The sequence below is a fragment of the Hyla sarda genome, chromosome 4, assembly GCF_029499605.1.
Source record: "Hyla sarda isolate aHylSar1 chromosome 4, aHylSar1.hap1, whole genome shotgun sequence".
Lineage (NCBI taxonomy): Eukaryota > Metazoa > Chordata > Amphibia > Anura > Hylidae > Hyla > Hyla sarda.
Genome location: NC_079192.1, coordinates 6,602,002 through 6,620,528, shown reverse-complemented (window position 1 = coordinate 6,620,528; position 18,527 = coordinate 6,602,002). Strand labels below are relative to the sequence as shown.

At 45.5% G+C, this 18,527-nt stretch overlaps 1 protein-coding gene across 1 annotated transcript in view; it reads right to left on the bottom strand.

Moving 5' to 3' along the window:
* Window positions 1-9,556, bottom strand: part of LOC130367174 (olfactory receptor 1009-like) — a 35,830-nt gene extending 26,274 nt beyond the window's left edge. The window contains exon 1 of the mRNA XM_056569577.1: window positions 9,479-9,556. Within this exon, the coding sequence (XP_056425552.1) occupies window positions 9,479-9,556 (78 nt within the window). The remainder of the gene's footprint in view (window positions 1-9,478) is intronic.
* Between the last annotated feature and the right edge of the window lie 8,971 nt (window positions 9,557-18,527).

Below are 18,527 nucleotides of genomic sequence, written 5' to 3'. Positions count from 1 at the left end.
GGCACAATGGCAACAAGATCCAGCAATGCTGGGAAGGGGAAGTGAGGTTGTATGAGCAGGGAGCAGGTGGAAGCTAATTAGACTGATTGGGCCAGGCACCAGTCATTGGTGCACTTGTCCTTTAAATTTTAGAGAGCTAGCGCGTGCGCCCTAGAGAGTGGCTCCAGAACGTGACAGCCGGGGACCGGGACAGGTAAGTGGCTTGGGATGCGATTCGCGAGCGGGCGCGTCCCGCTATGCGAATCGCATCCACTTCGTCAGTGTCAGTGCAGCGCTCTCGGTCTGCGGGTCTGACCGGGGCGCTGCAGAGAGGAGAACGCCGCGAGCGCTCCGAGGAGGAGCAGGGACCCGGAGCGCTCGGCGTAACACATAGGACTGCCGATAGGACGGCAGGAAAGGAGGTAAGAGACTTCCCTCTGTCCGTACAGCAGATTGGGACATTGTGGTTTCCCCGCAAAGGTCCTGATCAGCTATACTGAGCAGCTGGGAACAGATTTTGTCACTTTTAGATGCTGTGATCAACTTTGATTGCGGCATCTAAAGAATTAATGCCAGTCAACGGCCTGAACGACGATGTCCGGCATTAGCCAAGGGTCCTGGCTGCTGATAGCAACCGGGACCATAAGGGCATGATGCAAACTCAGCTCTTGAGCTCGCTTTGTAACCCTGCATTTGTGCAGTGCTGTTTATAAATGGTGTTCTGTGGCAAGGGGTTAAGTTAAGATGTTCCTGCTCCCCAAATTGCCATATGTCTTTAAAACCCTCCCAATCTACCTCCCAGAACCTTTTTTTTTTTTTTTTTTTCATAAGACACAACATGTACCAGATTTTCCGTTGGCTGGGAAAAAAAACCCAGGTTAGCTGCTGATAATTTTACAATAGATGACTTTTATCATCTTATCGACTCCCACAGCACTTCCACCTCATTGCGTATGGCTTGCTAAAAAAGTCCTGTGCTGTAGCCTGGACCTCAGGGAGTAAAAGTTTTATTGTTTTGGGGGGGAGGGGGGAGTGGCATGGCTGCAATAACTTACTAATGGGAGGAGGGGGCTGCAATACCTACCTATCAAATGGGGCGGGCTGCAATACCTACCTAACTAATGGGGCAGGCTGCAATACCTACTTAGCTAATGGGGCGTGCTGCAATACCTACCTAACTAATGGGGGCTGCAATACCTTCATGATTACTGGGGGAGGGGGCTGCAATACCTACATAACTAATGGGGGGGCTTCTATACTTATCTAAGTACTGGGCGGCTGCAATACTTTATTTTTCATACATTCTATGCATTTGTTTTGTAAATTCATCATAATAATATAAAATAATAACAATGGAGAAAAACATTATTTTATTATTTTAGCACAAAGCATGCTGGACGTTATCATGCCTCATCCTACTTATGCCATGTTCACATAGGAGAAAATAAGCCGGACATTCTGCACATTTAAATGTTACGGCAGGTGCTAGGACCCCTAAGAAATGTGACATCTCATAGACGCCAATGCAGAATCTCAAGAAAGAGAAGACATTTTTTCTGCCGAAGTTTTTGCAGCAGAAACATCTGCTAGGGAAATTTGCCCGTGTGCACATAACCTAAAAAAACTTCAACAATTTATCAACATTGTGGAAAAGTGCCAACAAAGCTAAACTTTAGACACCCCTGAGCTGATCTCTTTTCTCTATTATTTTATACAGCGCTATTTTTATGTCTTTGTTCCTCAAACTGTATATGATGGGATTCACCAATGGAGTCCCCACAGTATACAGCAGCGAAAGGACTTTAACCAAACTCATTGATTCGGATTTTGTTGGCAAAGTATAAAAACTAAATATGCATCCGAAAAATATGGACACGACCATCAAGTGGGAACCACAGGTGGAGAAGGCTCTATGTCTACTGGAAGCAGATTGGATCCTTAGGCCTGTATGTAATATATACCCATAGGAAACTATGATCAATATACAGGGCAGGATGATGACCGGTACGCTTAGTATGGAAACTTCTAATTGGACAATGTCAGCGTAAGAACAAGAAATGTGTAATAAAGGGGCGAGATCGCAGAATACGTGGTCTATGATATTTGACTTACAGAAGGATAACTGAGATATAGTAATAGTGGTGATTAATAAAGATAAAAAACTGATAATCCAAGTGATGGCGACTAATGTCCGGCAGTATGTACTGTTCATGATAGAAGGATAACGCAATGGGTTACATATGGCTAAATATCTGTCATAGGACATCACCGTGAGGAGGAGACACTCAAAGGTCTCTGAGGTGGCGAAGAAGTAAAACTGAGTGATACATCCAGAGAAAGTAATGACCCCCCTATTATTACATTGGATATAGAGCATGTTGGGGACAATGTCTGTGGTCAGTAAGATGTCATTCATGGACAGTTGTGAGATGAAGAAGTACATGGGAGACTGGAGACTCTTACTGTAGAAGACCAGAGTGATGATCAGGAGGTTCCCATATAACGTAGCACAGTAAGTCACAAGGAGAAGAAAGAAGAAGACAAATCGGAAGGTTCTGCCGCCCTGAAATCCCAGGAGGACGAACTCAGTGACCACAGTCCGGTTAATCTCCTGTTTTTGAATAAAATAGCAGAGAGGTAAAAATGTGTATATATATATATATATATATATATATATATATATATATATATATATATATATATAGTAGAGAAAACAGTGGCACTGTGTGGGATTTCGATCCCAGGATCCAGGCGGGTGCTCAGTCCTATCAAAGACTCAACCACAAAGTCCAAAGTAGTACAATTTCAAAAGAACATTGCGGCACTCCAGTGATCCATTCAGTGTAAAAATAGTTTTATTCACCCAAAGTGAAAAAAGCAGCATTTCAACCAATTCAATGCTTGAAAAAAAGACCTTATTGAGTAGATTGAAATGTAGCTTTTTTCACTTTAGGTGAATAAAAAACTATTTTTACGCTGGATCACTGGAGTGCCACCCTGTTATTTTGGAAATGCATATACGATGGTAATTCTTTCCAAACGAGCCATCGTTTGTCGAATCCATCGTATGTTGAGGGATTTGTGCAATGTAAAGTATAGGAAGCTGTACCCATCTGTCCCCGCCGCTCGAGATGGTGTCCCCGCCGCTCCCGATGGTGATCCCGGGCCTCCGCTGGGCTCTCCTGGTCTTCTCCGGTCCTCCGCTGTCTTCTCCGGTCCTCTTCTGTCTTCTCCGGTCCTCTTCTGTCTTCCGCAAGGCCTTACTGGGCCTGCGTAGCGACATCATTACGCGGCTGCGTACGCCATTCCTATTGGATGACGTGCGCAGCAGCGTATTGACGTCATCGGAGAGGGCCGAGAAGACACCGGAAGACCAGCGCTGGACCCGAAGGGTAACCCGGAGAATCGTGGAGGGGTAAGTAATACTTACCGCACCACACGGGGAACATTAAGCTGCTATCCGGCAGCAGCTTAAGCATTTGGCGCTGCCGGATAGCACTTAATGCGATGGCCCCGACATAAAAAAGCCTCTGAGAGGCCATCGTATGTCGATTTCATCCTATGTCGGGGCCATCGTAGGTCGGGGGGGTCACTGTATATATATATATATATATATATATATATATATATATATATATATATATAAAATAGAGAACAAGGAAACAAGGGGAGATCACACCTATTCTGATATTCTACATGATGATGAGTAACAGAGGCCATATTCGAATTTGCAATATTTTGCGAATATATTGACAATTATTCGTCCTATGTTCGCGAAATCCGCATATTCGCTATGTTTGTTCATTTTTTCCATGCAAAAAGATTTTCCTAAAAATTTGCATGGGAAAAAAAATATTAATATTTGTCATTACGAATATATAGCACTATATTCTAAATATTTGCGAAATCGCAAAGTGCCGATATTCGCCATAAAAATTAGCATTACGAATATTCGTGTTCAACACTAATTCCATACAAGAAAAGAGTAATCTCGGGACCATCCGTATACTGCTGTGTGAATAGGACACAATTCCAACAGGTTTGCACAGTCCCTGGAAGCCACACCTGATAACTCTTTGGTGTTAGCACGCAATGCAGTACAGTCTAGATATTATATCAGACTGTACTAAATTAACAATGCATAACACTCTGGGTTATTTAACACTGTGTATTTATTGCGTCTTTCATGGTGGGGAGACATCATCAGATCTACCCCACACTGTACATTCACATATAATTGTATTCTTTTAAGATTACTAGATTAAAAGTTAAGTTTTAGTCACTCCCCTCCCCCCCCCCCCTACTTCATAATTTATTTGACTGGGAATATTCTTATAATTTGGTTGGGAGATACCCTAAATTCTCTGAATTACTATAGATATTATATCATGGAAGAAATGCAAAGCACTCACCAGGTACGTAGATCAGAGGCTTCTTTATTGTAGTTCAGTGCAGTCAGTTTTGCATGCAGGGGTGCGGGATGGAATAGACGCGGGGGTATGGAAGCTGGCGACGGGACAAACTACAATAAAGAAGCCCCTGATCTACGTACCTGGTGAGTGCTCCGCATTTCTTCCATGATATAATATTCTGATACCACTACTAGGAGGGACTCCAGCCGTCACACTCAGGGATCCAACTAAACAGTAGCTGACACCTGCAGGGTGCACGCAATCAAGGTATAGGATCACTAAATAACAACAAAGAAGCGATAGCATGCACTCACATAGATGCCTGAAGGTCCAAAGTCACGGGACAGCATACTGGGATGTGTAGAAGCGCTCAGAGACCACGCCGATCGTTTCACGCAACTATGCACGCTTTTTCCGGCCTCCTAGGCCAGGAAGCCCACAGAGTCGTGTGAAACGACCGGCATTGCCTCTGAGCGCTTTTACACATCCCGGTATGCTGTCCCGTGACACAATGTATTCACAAGACCATTTCACTTATTTCACATTTTTGTTATTTGATATCTGCCCTCAGTATCTATACTGGTGTAGGTCTATTCTGGTGTAGGTCTATTCTGGTGTAGGTCGGTGTGACAAATCTGCAACCTTTTTAGAAAAGTTGCACATATTAAATCTCTGACCACTGCAAAGTAAAAAGCAGATCTCTTGTAAAACATCTGTTCAGTGAGAAATTGTGCAGGCACAATCACCACTAAAAGTTGCAAAAAACATTGCACATGCAACATTTTTGCAACAAATATACACAAAAACAAAACTGTGTAAATCCCTTGATAAATTTGACACATCTGTTGTAAGGTAAACCTTTGGCCCAGTATGGGGTCCAGAGAACTTTGAATCAGGTTTTCATTAAGAATAAAACAATATTACATTAAGCTTTCCCTCAACCCTGATCAGGACGATGCCCCCACCATACTTTACTGTAGAGATGGTGTTGGGCAGGTGATGGGCAGTATCTGGTTTCCTCCAGAAATGATGCTGCTCCCACCATGATCACTGTAGGGATGGTATTGGGCAGGTGATGGGCAGTGCCTGGTTTCCTCCAGACATGATATTGTCCCCACCATGATCACTGTAGGGATGGTATTGGGCAGGTGATGGGCAGTGCCTGGTTCCCTCCAGACATGATGCTGCCCCCACCATGATCACTGTAGGGATGGTATTGGGCAGGTGATGGGCAGTGCCTGGTTTCCTCCAGACATGATGCTGCCCCCACCATGATCACTGTAGGGATGGTATTGGGCAGGTGATGGGCAGTGCCTGGTTTCCTCCAGACATGATATTGTCCCCACCATGATCACTGTAGGGATGGTATTAGGCAGGTGATGGGCAGTGCCTGGTTCCCTCCAGACATGATGCTGCCCCCACCATGATCACTGTAGGGAAGGTATTGGGCAGGTGATGGGCAGTGCCTGGTTTCCTCCAGACATGATGCTGCCCCCAAACTCCAGGTGCCTTACATGTGTCTCTTACAGAGAAGCTTCTTTCTGGCTACAGTGATGGTGTGAAAGCTACAGTGATGGTTGACCTTTTGGAATTTTCACTCATTTGCACACAGGATCTTTGCAGATCAGCTTGAACTCTTGGTCACCTATATTATCAAGGCCCATTTTTGTCGGCTCCTTTTTTTTTTTTTTTTTGCCCTTCTCTAGATCTTATCTGGCCAAGAATATACTTACCTTTTACTCACTCCATCTGTAGCCTCCAGTATCACTACTTCTGGTCTGTACCATACTCTACTTCCTGATGCTGGGGTCTGGGATGTCAGAATGACGCTCAGTCACTGGCTATGGAGGGACTACGCTGTGGCAAGTGACTGGCTGAGAAGTACTGTGAAATATTGGTGGTCCAAAGTAGTGACTGTAGTAGTGACATATTGACCCCAGGCACCAGGAAGTAGAGCACGGAGGAGACTGGAAGCAGCTACACCGGAAGCGACAGGGACAGAGAGAGAGGTAAGTATGGTTTTTGTTGTTTAAGGAGCCAGCCTGGTCATGTTTTTAGAACATAATTTTCGCCGGACAAGCCCTGAAACATGGAGACAATAATATAAAAATGTGAGAGTCAGACGATAAACATAGTAATAGAAATAATTTTTAAAAAGTCAAAAGAAAGTAACAAAGGTGCAATAATGACACATGGCTTGTTAGAGAAATATCATCAATATCTAAAAATCATTCAAAGAGAAGGTTCCTGGCATAAAAGTTCCATCATTTTCTCATTCGGACAACATGACCGAGCCACTGTCTAGAGAACCAGATCCGACGATTTTTAGACTTAAAAGAGATGAAGATATTTCTATTAAATCCTAAAATGAACAAATCCCTCATGTGATATGGATCTGTGAATGGGATGATGTGGATTAAATAATGGCCGGGACCAGTTATCAATTGTGATCTCAGCAGAGCGCTCTCTGTCACTCCACCAACACTTTGCAAAGCAATCACAATTGACAATGGGTAGTCATACCGTAGGAAAATAAAGGTCCTCAGGTCTGCCATCTTTGTATGGTAACTAAATAGGCACTGTCTCTCACACACACACACACACACACACACACACACCGGCTTTTGCTACTCAGATCTTCCTCTCTAAAATTCAGCTCAGCTGTGTCCTGTGTCTGCGAGACAAGCAATGCAAGTCTATGGAAGACTTTAGAGGGAACTCTTCAAATTAGAGGTGAAGCCTGCTGAGCAGAAATCTGACAAAACATACAACTAACAAGTTATATAATGACATATTCTGAAAAGTCATCTGAAATGACAGGTATGGTTTAAGACCTAATGGAGACAGGGCCTAATAAAAGTACCTGTGATCCCATGTACAAGTCTTAATTGGGACAAAAAAAAAAAAAAAACTAAATAGGACAGCACAAACATTTTTGAACAGTGTGAAGGAATTATCCAGCATTTTGTGAACACTAATATGATACTGTCATGGGGGGTAAATAGAAGAATAATCAACATACTTACCTAGCCCCAGTCTCCTACTTGTCCCTCCCAGCTCCCATTCACATCTGTCCGGTCCCCCAGTATGAGTCACCCATTCACTGGCCACAGCGGTTTCTAGTCCTTCTGTATTGAGTACTCGTCTTACAAGCAGGAAGAAAATCGGGGACCAGACGCAGGTGAATAAAAGCTCTAGGAGACCAGTGGGGGATCGAAGCTAGGTAAGTATGTTTCCTTTTCTCCCCATGAACCAGCACCATGTTACTTTAAAAAAAATTCTGGACAAACCATTTCCTTTCCATTTTTTTTTTTACTTTCCTGCAGATTGAGTGCAAACTCAGCACAAACTTTATAAGCATAAGGACCTGATGAATATAGATATGTAAGATATTTTGTTGCAATTTCTATATCTTAGAGCACTTCAGTCATATGGATGGTGCTAACAAATCTAAAAACATAAAAAAATCACTTACACAAAGTTCCATTATTTAGGCTTTCATTTGTGATTTTATGGTGCTTTATGTTTTCTCATTTAGATATGATAAGAAGAATACGACTACGAGGAGCAACAGACAAGACTTGTCTCCAAGGATATCAGGAGATTTTTTTAAGAAACATACATTAAAGCATTAATTTCTATTCTGTAATAGAATATTCATATTTTATGCCCTATCACTAAGCCTTGGTTTGGCTCCATGTATTGGTCAATACTGCTGCATCTTCTGAATGTGAAGATAAATAATCCAGAGCATTAATAGTAAATGTATATTCACCATAATGGTAAATGAAGAAAGATGTAAAGGCAGAATCTCCACTCAGCATAAGCTCAATATAAAATACTAAGCACACTGGCCCCTTATTTATTGTGTTACCAGATCTACAGGGATCCCACAGATGGTTACATTTTCTATGTTTATTCTCCAGTAATAAGTCATTAGGGGATCTTCTCCTGTTTGTATATGTCAGGAGACTAAATCCGATATTATCTGATTAAAATGTTATTTATAGTCAGAATCAACAAAGTGAGTCACTAACAAATAGTGGTCATCCGTTTCAATCTTGTCCATTATTTTGTCATCATTCTCATCATGTTACCAACCACTTTTACTTACATACAATAGAGCATAGAGGCAACCGCATAAACCTAAAGGACCTGAATGATACAAATATTTTGGGAGCTGACCACGGGGCCGGAGAATTGTGACATCCCGACTCCGCCCCCGTGTGACGTCACGCCCCGCCCAGGCTATGCAAGTCTATGGGCCTCAATCAGAATGTTACCTATATCCTGTGGATAGAGGATAACATTCTGAGATAACATGCCCCTCTCAGCATGGGTGTAAGCCTGGCTGGGGGTAGGGGTAGCAGCAAGGGTAGTGGCTTGGTGGCAGTTGTGGTATCCAGCATACAGCATGCAGTGGCAGACTGGTGGTAGTTGTTGTATTCAGCGGGGAGTGGTGGACTGGTGGGAGGTCTATTGGACAGCGTACAACAGGCTGTGGTGGAATGGTGTAAGTTGAAGTAGCCAGCAAACAGGAAAACAAGAGGTAGAGGACTGGTGGGGGTTGTAGGTTGTACTAGTATCTAATCAGTGGTATCTGGAATAGGATATTTAAATTCCTGACTGATCTATGCCTGATTCGTTTTAACAAATGTGAGTTTTTCCACATTGCTGGCTGAATGTCAAGTTCTGCGCTGAACACTCTCTCTGATGCTACATGCGAGGGTGGACAAGACAGAGCACCCAGCGCAAACTGAGCAAGTTCACTCTGACAGTCAACTAATCTCTCAGAAAATGGGTACAGCTTAGGTATGCATCAAACTGGTTGTTCAGGTGGTGGTTTATATCCCATTGGGAATGATTCATGTCAGGATGGAATACGAGATGTAAAAACATTGTCATCATGTACTCCAACCTAAAGTGGCACTGCTGCTGATGCTCCTGCCTCTTGCAGGGGTAGTGCTACCAGGTGGTGGAGCATTGACTCAGCGGGGAGAGGAGAATGGACCCCTGTTTAGCCTCCTTCTCAGAAGGGGAAAACATTTCCCCATTTGGGCTTTATGATGAGGGTCTAAGAGTGTTACTATCCAGTAGTCACTTCTTTCCTTTAAGCTTGAACTACGCCTCTCACTGAGCACGCAAGAAAGCATCCAGCTAGCCATCCTTGTCAGCTTTTACAAGAGCCCAGCTTGTTCTACCTCCGTCCCACACTGTCAATGTTGGTCATGGTCCTCGTCATCATCGTCATCATCATCACCTTGTGTAGATTGCTTGTCCACTGTTCCTTTGACATATTTCATCTCCAACCCCTCCTCCTCATGTCCCACTGCCTCATCATCCTCATCCAACTCCTCCTCAAGAAGAACATCCATACTGCTGCCAGCCACATGGAAACTAGTGTTGAGAAGGAATATTCGTAATGCAAATTTTTATCGCGAATATCGTCACTTCACATTTTCACAAATATTTAGAATATAGTGCTATATATTCGTTATGCTGAATATTTTTAACTTTTTATTTTCAAGCTAATTTTTGTGCTCATTTTTATGTAAATTTTACATGCAAATTTTCATTTTGAAATTGAAATGAAAAATGAATGAACATAGCGAATATGAGAATTTCGCGAACATAGGACGAATAATCGTCAATATATTTGCCAAATATCATGAATTTGAATATTGTCCCTACTGCATTAGAAACATTCCTCTATCCCTCCTTCCTTATTCATAACAATGACTTCCTTGACTGGGCGAATACTATTGTCTGTGTGACATAGATTCCCCAATAGATAATTGATGAGATAGAGAAGAAGGATATGACCAGAGAAGGCAGGTAAGGTAGAAAAGATTTTCCACACAGCAGAATACTGGGCAATTACCGCATTGTCTGACTGTGCCCCTCGTCTGATCAGAGCAGCAGGCCTATGTCTATTATGTTTAACAGAACATGTCACCTACTCACCTGGTTCCTTCAGGACGTCCAACATTACACCATAATCATAATCAAACTCCTCCTCATAGTCCCCACTACTCCTCTCTGCATAAACCTCTCGGGCTCCTTACTCCCCTTTGACATATCCACCATGACACCGTCCAGTAGCCCACTATTATGTTTGGCCATGTCTTCCACCTCAACCACATCTGCAACACATTTGAAATGTGTACTGTCCTAAAGAAACTCCTTATTGTGGAAAAAAAATATCCTTCTGTGTAGAACTAGGGAGGGGGGGAGGTGTGCAAAGGCAGACATGATGAGACCATCTAGGATGGACATTTCCACCATGCCATGTAACTGTAGACGAGGAGAAATACACTGCTGGCTCTCTGTCATATTGTCAGACTCTTCTTCCTCCACTTGAGAAGACTTTCAGCCAGTCAACCAGTCCACAAGGGCCGTACCCGTATTATATTCCAAAACCCCTGAACTCCTGGATGACAGTGACAGTGACCCAAACTGTTTAAGTGCCACAACTTGGTGTGCCTTCCAGCTTAGCCTTATACCTCAGTCCCTCCTTGATTATAACCCAAGCCTTGTACATCAATTAAGAAAGAGCATGAAGGTGAGGGGGAGCAAGAAGATAGGCCAGGCTGCAGCACTTGAGCATCTCTGCCCAGCTTTCTTGAAACTTGGCTCTCCTGTCAAAAAGGCTATACCCACTGTAGAAATGATTTAGGAGGACATTTCAGTATTGATCCAAGAGTTGGGTAAGGAAGGAGTTGATCAAGGAGTGTGCAATGGCACCTCGGGAGCTGATGGCAGAGGTGTAACACCTGTGCTCCGGCTGGACACGCCGGCCATGACTGCTCTCTGCTTCTGTCCACGCTGCCGGCGGGGCTGGGATTCGCATTGCGGGACGCGCCCGAATCCCAGCCCATCACTCACCTCCCTCATCTTCCGCCTCTCTGTGCCCCTGCCTCCTAGGGCGCACATGCCAGAGCTCTAACTCTTAAAGGGCTAGTGCTTAATTAATCAAAGTGTCTACACCTGTCCGCTGTCTTTAAATATCAGCTCCTCCCTTGGTTCCCTGCTGGATCTTTGGTTACCTTGTGCCATAGTGAAAGTCTGTGTTCCTGTTACCGTGTACCTGTTCCTTGCTACCTTACCTACCCTGCACCTGTGTTACCTGCCCTGACCTACTGCCATCTTGCCACGTCCTGCCAGTTTCCTTCTGTGCCACTCCACCTCTCATCTACATGTGTGGAAGAGTCGTGCCAGGGGTAGCGACCTGAGTGCCGCCTGCCGCAGAAAGACCATCCCGCTTTGCGGTGGGTTCTGGTGAAAACCAGTGGCACCTTAGACTCCACCCCCTGGCATGGCTCACGTCATCATCCACACAGGCCCAGAGGATCCACCACCCGCCGTGACCCCTTACAAGAGGTTTTCCCAATAAGAGAAAACTAAGTTACCAAAGAGTCACATTGGCAAATTGAGAATGAAGGCATGGGTACTGATCCTCGGACAGTGTGCCACCTCAGCTCTAGGTCAGTGACAACTATCGGTGGAACATCTGCTGAAGATGGTACCGTTAGAAAGGGCAACTGTTTGCTGGTACATTAAGTAGGGTGACTAAATTCATATGATTGCATATTTCTCTAGAGATTAAATGGGCTTGGCTTTGACCCATTGAGCACAAGGTCCCTGCAGGAGACACCAGACCTATTGATGACTGAAAACATTAAATGTCTTCAGTGAAATGGATGTTATATGACCACATCATCAAACAAAGTCAGAGTCCATTGTTAGTAACCATTGTGTTAGTCAAAAATTGGAAATAAATAAGAATGGAAGCTTATGGTTTGTTACAGAGACAGAAACCAGCATCTGCAGGGAAAAAATATATTTAAAATTATTTTTATTTAGTTGATGCAAGAACTGATCCAACACATGACACTGAGTATGATGGATTCTAGTAAGATCCCATCCTTACAGATGACACTGATCACAAGAACATTTTCCATTTTAATCCATGTTGCCCCATTCTTGAGATATTAATACAATATTAATTTGTAAATGAGGCTGTTGGGGGTGTTGCATAGCCCCTTGGTGCACTGCTACACCTGCTTGACTGGTCCCTGATGAAAACCCCTTACATAGTTACATAGTTAGTATGGTTGAAAAAAGACATACGTCCATCAAGTCCAACCAGGGAATTGAAGGGAAGGGTGTAAGGGGATAAGGGGAAGGGATATAGTTTTATAATTCTGCATAAGCATTAATGTTATTTTGTTCCAGGAATGTATCTAACCCTGTTTTAAAGCTGTTAATTGTTCCTGCTGTGACCAGTTCCTGAGGTAGACCGTTCCATAAATTCACAGTCCTCACGGTAAAGAAGGCGTGTCGCCCCTTTAGACTAAACCTTTTCTTCTCCAGACGGAGGGAGTGCCCCCTCGTCCTTTTGGGGGGTTTAACCTGGAACAGTTTTTCTCCATATTTTTTGTATGGGCCATTTATATACTTATATACATTTATCATATCCCCCCTTAAACGTCTCTTCTCAAGACTAAACAATTGTAACTCCTTTAATCGCTCCTCATAGCTAAGTTCCATGCCCCATATTAGTTTATTGTCTTTGCACCCTTTCCAACTCCGCAGTGTCCCTTTTATGAACAGGCGACCAAAACTGAACAGCATATTCCAGGTGAGGCCGTACCAATGATTTATAAAGGGGGAGTATTATGTCCCTGTCCCTCGAGTCCATGCCTCTTTTTATACATGACAATATCCTGCCGGCTTTGGAAGCAGCAGCCTGACATTGCATGCTATTCTGTAGTCTGTGATCTACAAGTCACCCAGATCCTTCTCTACCAGTGACTCTGACAGTTTAATCCCCCCTAAGACATACGACGCATGCAGGTTATTAGTACCCAGATGCATAACTTTACATTTATCCACATTGAACCTCATTTGCCAAGTGGATGCCCAGACACTTAGTCTATCCAAGTCATCTTGTAACTTATGAACATCCTCTATAGACTGTACCGTGCTACAAAGCTTAGTGTCATCTGCAAAGATAGAAACAGAGCTGTTAATACCATCCTCTATATCATTGATAAATAAATTAAACAACAGCGGTCCCAGTACTGAACCTTGGGGTACACCACTAATAACCGGGGACCAATCATAGTACGAATCATTGACCACCACTCTTTGGGTGCGATCCATGAGCCAGTGTTCAATCCAGTTACAAACTAAAGTTTCCAAACCCAAGGACCTTAACTTACCTGTCAGACGTCTATGAGGGACAGTATCAAACGCTTTGGCAAAATCCAGAAACACTATATCCACAGCCATTCCTCTATATTCACAGCCCCACCTCTATATACACAGCCCCCCTCTATATCCACACCCATTCCTCTATATACAGAGCCCCCCCTCTATATACACAGCCCCCCTCTATATCCACAGCCATTCCTCTGTCTAGGCTTCTACTCACCTCTTCATAAAAGCAAATTAGATTGGTTTGACAACTTCTATCCTTAGTAAACCCATGCTGGCTATCACTTATAATACAATTATCCTCTATGTATTCCTATATGTAATCCCTTATAAGTCCTTCAAACAATTTACCCACAATGCATGTGTTACGCCGAGCGCTCCGGGTCCCCGCTCCTCCCCGGAGCGCTCGCTACACTTCCCTCACTGCAGCGCCCCGGTCGGTTCCACGGACCCGGGGCGCTGCGTTACCACCTCCGGCCGGGATGCGATTCGCGATGCGGGTAGCGCCCGCTCGCGATGCGCACCCCGGCTCCTGTACCTGACTCGCTCCCCGTCAGTTCTGTCCCGGCGCGCGCGGCCCCGCTCCCTAGGGCGCGCGCGCGCCGGGTCTTTGCGATTTAAAGGTCCACTGCACCGCTGATTGGTGCAGTGGTTCCAATTAGTGTTTACACCTGTGCACTTCCCTATATCACCTCACTTCCCCTTCACTCCCTCGCCGGATCTTGTTGCCCTAGTGCCAGTGAAAGCGTTCCTTGTGTGTTCCTTGCCTGTGATTCCAGACCTTCTGCCGTTGCCCCTGACTACGATCCTTGCTGCCTGCCCCGACCTTCTGCTACGTCCGACCTTGCTTCTGTCTACTCCCTTGTACCGCGCCTATCTTCAGCAGCCAGAGAGGTTGAGCCGTTGCTAGGGGATACGACCTGGTCACTACCGCCGCAGCAAGACCATCCCGCTTTGCGGCGGGCTCTGGTGAAAACCAGTAGTGACTTAGAACCGATCCTCTAGCACGGTCCACGCCAATCCCTCTCTGGCACAGAGGATCCACCACCTGCCAGCCGGCATCGTGACAGTAGATCCGGCCATGGATCCCGCTGAAGTTCCTCTGCCAGTTGTCGCTGACCTCACCACGGTGGTCGCCCAGCAGTCACAACAGATTGCGCAACAAGGCCAACAGCTGTCTCAACTGACTGTTATGCTACAACAGTTACTACCACAGCTCCAGCAATCATCTCCTCCGCCAGCTCCTGTACCTCCTCCGCAGCGAGTGGCCGCTTCTGGAATACGACTATCCTTGCCGGATAAATTTGATGGGGACTCTAAGTTTTGCCGTGGCTTTCTTTCCCAATGTTCATTACACTTGGAGATGATGTCGGACCAGTTCCCCACTGAAAGGTCTAAGGTGGCTTTCGTAGTCAGCCTGCTGTCTGGAAAAGCCCTGGCTTGGGCCACACCGCTCTGGGACCGCAATGACCCCGTCACTGCCTCTGTACACTCCTTCTTCTCGGAAATTCGAAGTGTCTTTGAGGAACCTGCCCGAGCCTCTTCTGCTGAGACTGCCCTGTTGAACCTGGTCCAGGGTAATTCTTCCGTTGGCGAGTATGCCGTACAGTTCCGTACCCTTGCTTCAGAATTATCCTGGAATAATGAGGCACTCTGCGCGACCTTTAAAAAAGGCCTATCCAGCAACATTAAAGATGTTCTGGCCGCACGAGAAATCCCTGCTAACCTACATGAACTCATCCATCTTGCCACTCGCATTGACATGCGTTTTTCCGAACGGCGTCAGGAGCTCCGCCAGGATATGGACTCTGTTCGCACGAGGCGTTTCTTCTCCCCGGCTCCTCTCTCCTCTGGTCCCCTGCAACCTGTTCCTGTGCCTCCCGCCGTGGAGGCTATGCAGGTCGACCGGTCTCGCCTGACACCCCAAGAGAGGACACGACGCCGCATGGAGAATCTCTGCCTGTACTGTGCTAGTACCGAACACTTCCTGAAGGATTGTCCTATCCGTCCTCCCCGCCTGGAAAGACGTCCGCTGACTCCGCACAAAGGTGAGACAGTCCTTGATGTCTACTCTGCTTCTCCACGTCTTACTGTGCCTGTGCGGATGTCTGCCTCTGCCTTCTCCTTCTCTGCTGTGGCCTTCTTGGACTCTGGATCTGCAGGAAATTTTATCTTGGCCTCTCTCGTCAACAGGTTCAACATCCCGGTGACCAGTCTCGCCAGACCCCTCTACATCAATTGTGTAAACAATGAAAGATTGGACTGTACTATACGTTTCCGCACGGAGCCCCTTCTAATGCGCATCGGATCTCATCACGAGAGGATTGAACTGTTGGTCCTCCCCAATTGCACTTCTGAAATCCTTCTTGGACTTCCCTGGCTTCAACTCCATTCCCCAATCCTGGATTGGTCCACTGGGGAGATCAAGAGTTGGGGGCCCTCTTGTTCCAAGGACTGCTTAAAACCGGTTCCCAGTAAACCTTGCCGTGTCCCTGTGCTTCCTCATGTAACCGGTCTCCCTAAGGCCTATATGGACTTTGCGGACGTTTTTTGCAAAAAACAAGCTGAGACTCTACCTCCTCACAGGCCTTATGATTGTCCCATTGACCTCCTCCCGGGCACTACTCCACCCCGGGGCAGAATCTATCCTCTGTCCGCCCCAGAGACTCTTGCTATGTCTGAGTACATCCAGGAAAATTTAAAAAAGGGCTTTATCCGCAAATCCTCCTCTCCTGCCGGAGCCGGATTTTTCTTTGTGTCCAAAAAAGATGGCTCTCTACGTCCTTGCATTGACTACCGCGGTCTTAATAAAATCACGGTTAAGAACCGCTACCCCCTACCCCTCATCTCTGAACTCTTTGATCGTCTCCAAGGTGCCCATATTTTTACCAAACTGGACTTAAGAGGTGCTTATAATCTCATCCGCATCAGAGAGGGGGATGAATGGAAAACGGCATTTAACACCAGAGATGGACACTTTGAGTATCTGGTCATGCCCTTTGGTCTATGCAACGCCCCTGCCGTCTTCCAAGACTTTGTTAATGAAATTTTTCGTGATCTCCTATACTCCTGTGTTGTTGTATATCTGGACGATATCCTGATTTTTTCTGCCAATCTTGAAGAACACCGCCAGCATGTCCGTATGGTTCTTCAGAGACTTCGTGATAATCAACTCTATGCCAAAATAGAGAAATGTCTGTTTGAATGCCAATCTCTTCCTTTTCTAGGATACTTGGTCTCTGGCCAGGGACTACAAATGGACCCAGATAAACTCTCTGCCGTCTTAGATTGGCCACGCCCCTCCGGACTCCGTGCCGTCCAACGTTTTTTGGGGTTCGCCAATTATTACAGGCAATTTATTCCACATTTTTCTACCATTGTGGCTCCTATTGTGGCTTTAACAAAAAAAAATGCCGATCCCAAGTCTTGGCCTCCTCAAGCGGAAGACGCCTTTAAACGACTCAAGTCTGCCTTTTCTTCGGCTCCCGTGCTCTCCAGACCTGACCCATCTAAACCCTTCCTATTGGAGGTTGATGCCTCCTCAGTGGGAGCTGGAGCTGTCCTTCTACAAAAAAACTCTTCCGGGCATGCTGTTACTTGTGGTTTTTTTTCCAGGACCTTCTCTCCGGCGGAGAGGAACTACTCCATCGGGGATCGAGAGCTTCTAGCCATTAAATTAGCACTTGAGGAATGGAGGCATCTGCTGGAGGGATCAAGATTTCCAGTTATTATTTACACCGATCACAAGAACCTCTCCTACCTCCAGTCTGCCCAACGGCTGAATCCTCGTCAGGCCAGGTGGTCTCTGTTCTTTGCCCGATTTAATTTTGAAATTCACTTTCGGCCTGCTGATAAGAACATTAGGGCCGATGCTCTCTCTCGTTCCTCAGATGCCTCTGAAATTGAACTCTCTCCTCAACACATCATTCCTCCTGACTGCCTGATTTCCACTTCTCCAGCCTCCATCAGACAAACTCCTCCAGGAAAGACCTTTGTTTCTCCACGCCAACGCCTTGGGATCCTCAAATGGGGTCACTCCTCCCATCTCGCAGGTCATGCGGGCATTAAGAAATCTGTGCAACTCATCTCTCGCTTCTATTGGTGGCCGACTCTAGAGACTGATGTCGTGGACTTTGTGCGAGCCTGCACTATCTGTGCCCGGGATAAGACTCCTCGCCAGAAGCCCGCTGGTTTTCTTCATCCTCTACCTGTCCCCGAACAACCTTGGTCTCTGATTGGTATGGATTTTATTACTGACTTACCCCCATCCCATGGCAACACTGTTATTTGGGTGGTCGTTGATCGATTCTCCAAAATGGCACATTTCATCCCTCTTCCTGGTCTTCCTTCAGCGCCTCAGTTGGCTAAACAATTTTTTGTACACATTTTTCGTCTTCACGGGTTGCCTACACAGATCGTCTCGGATAGAGGCGTCCAATTTGTGTCTAAATTCTGGAGGGCTCTCTGCAAACAACTCAAGATTAAATTAAATTTTTCTTCTGCATACCATCCTCAATCCAATGGACAAGTAGAGAGAATTAACCAGATCTTGGGTGACTATTTACGACATTTTGTTTCCTCCCGCCAGGATGACTGGGCAGATCTTCTACCTTGGGCCGAATTCTCGTATAATTTCAGAATCTCTGAATCTTCCTCCAAATCTCCGTTTTTCGTGGTGTACGGCCGTCACCCTCTTCCCCCCCTCCCTACCCCCTTGCCCTCTGGTCTGCCTGCTGTGGATGAAATTTCTCGTGATCTTTCCACCATATGGAAAGAGACCCAAAATTCTCTCTTACAGGCTTCTTCTCGCATGAAGAGATTCGCAGATAAGAAAAGAAGAGCTCCTCCCATTTTTTCCCCTGGAGACAAGGTATGGCTCTCCGCTAAATATGTCCGTTTCCGTGTCCCGAGCTATAA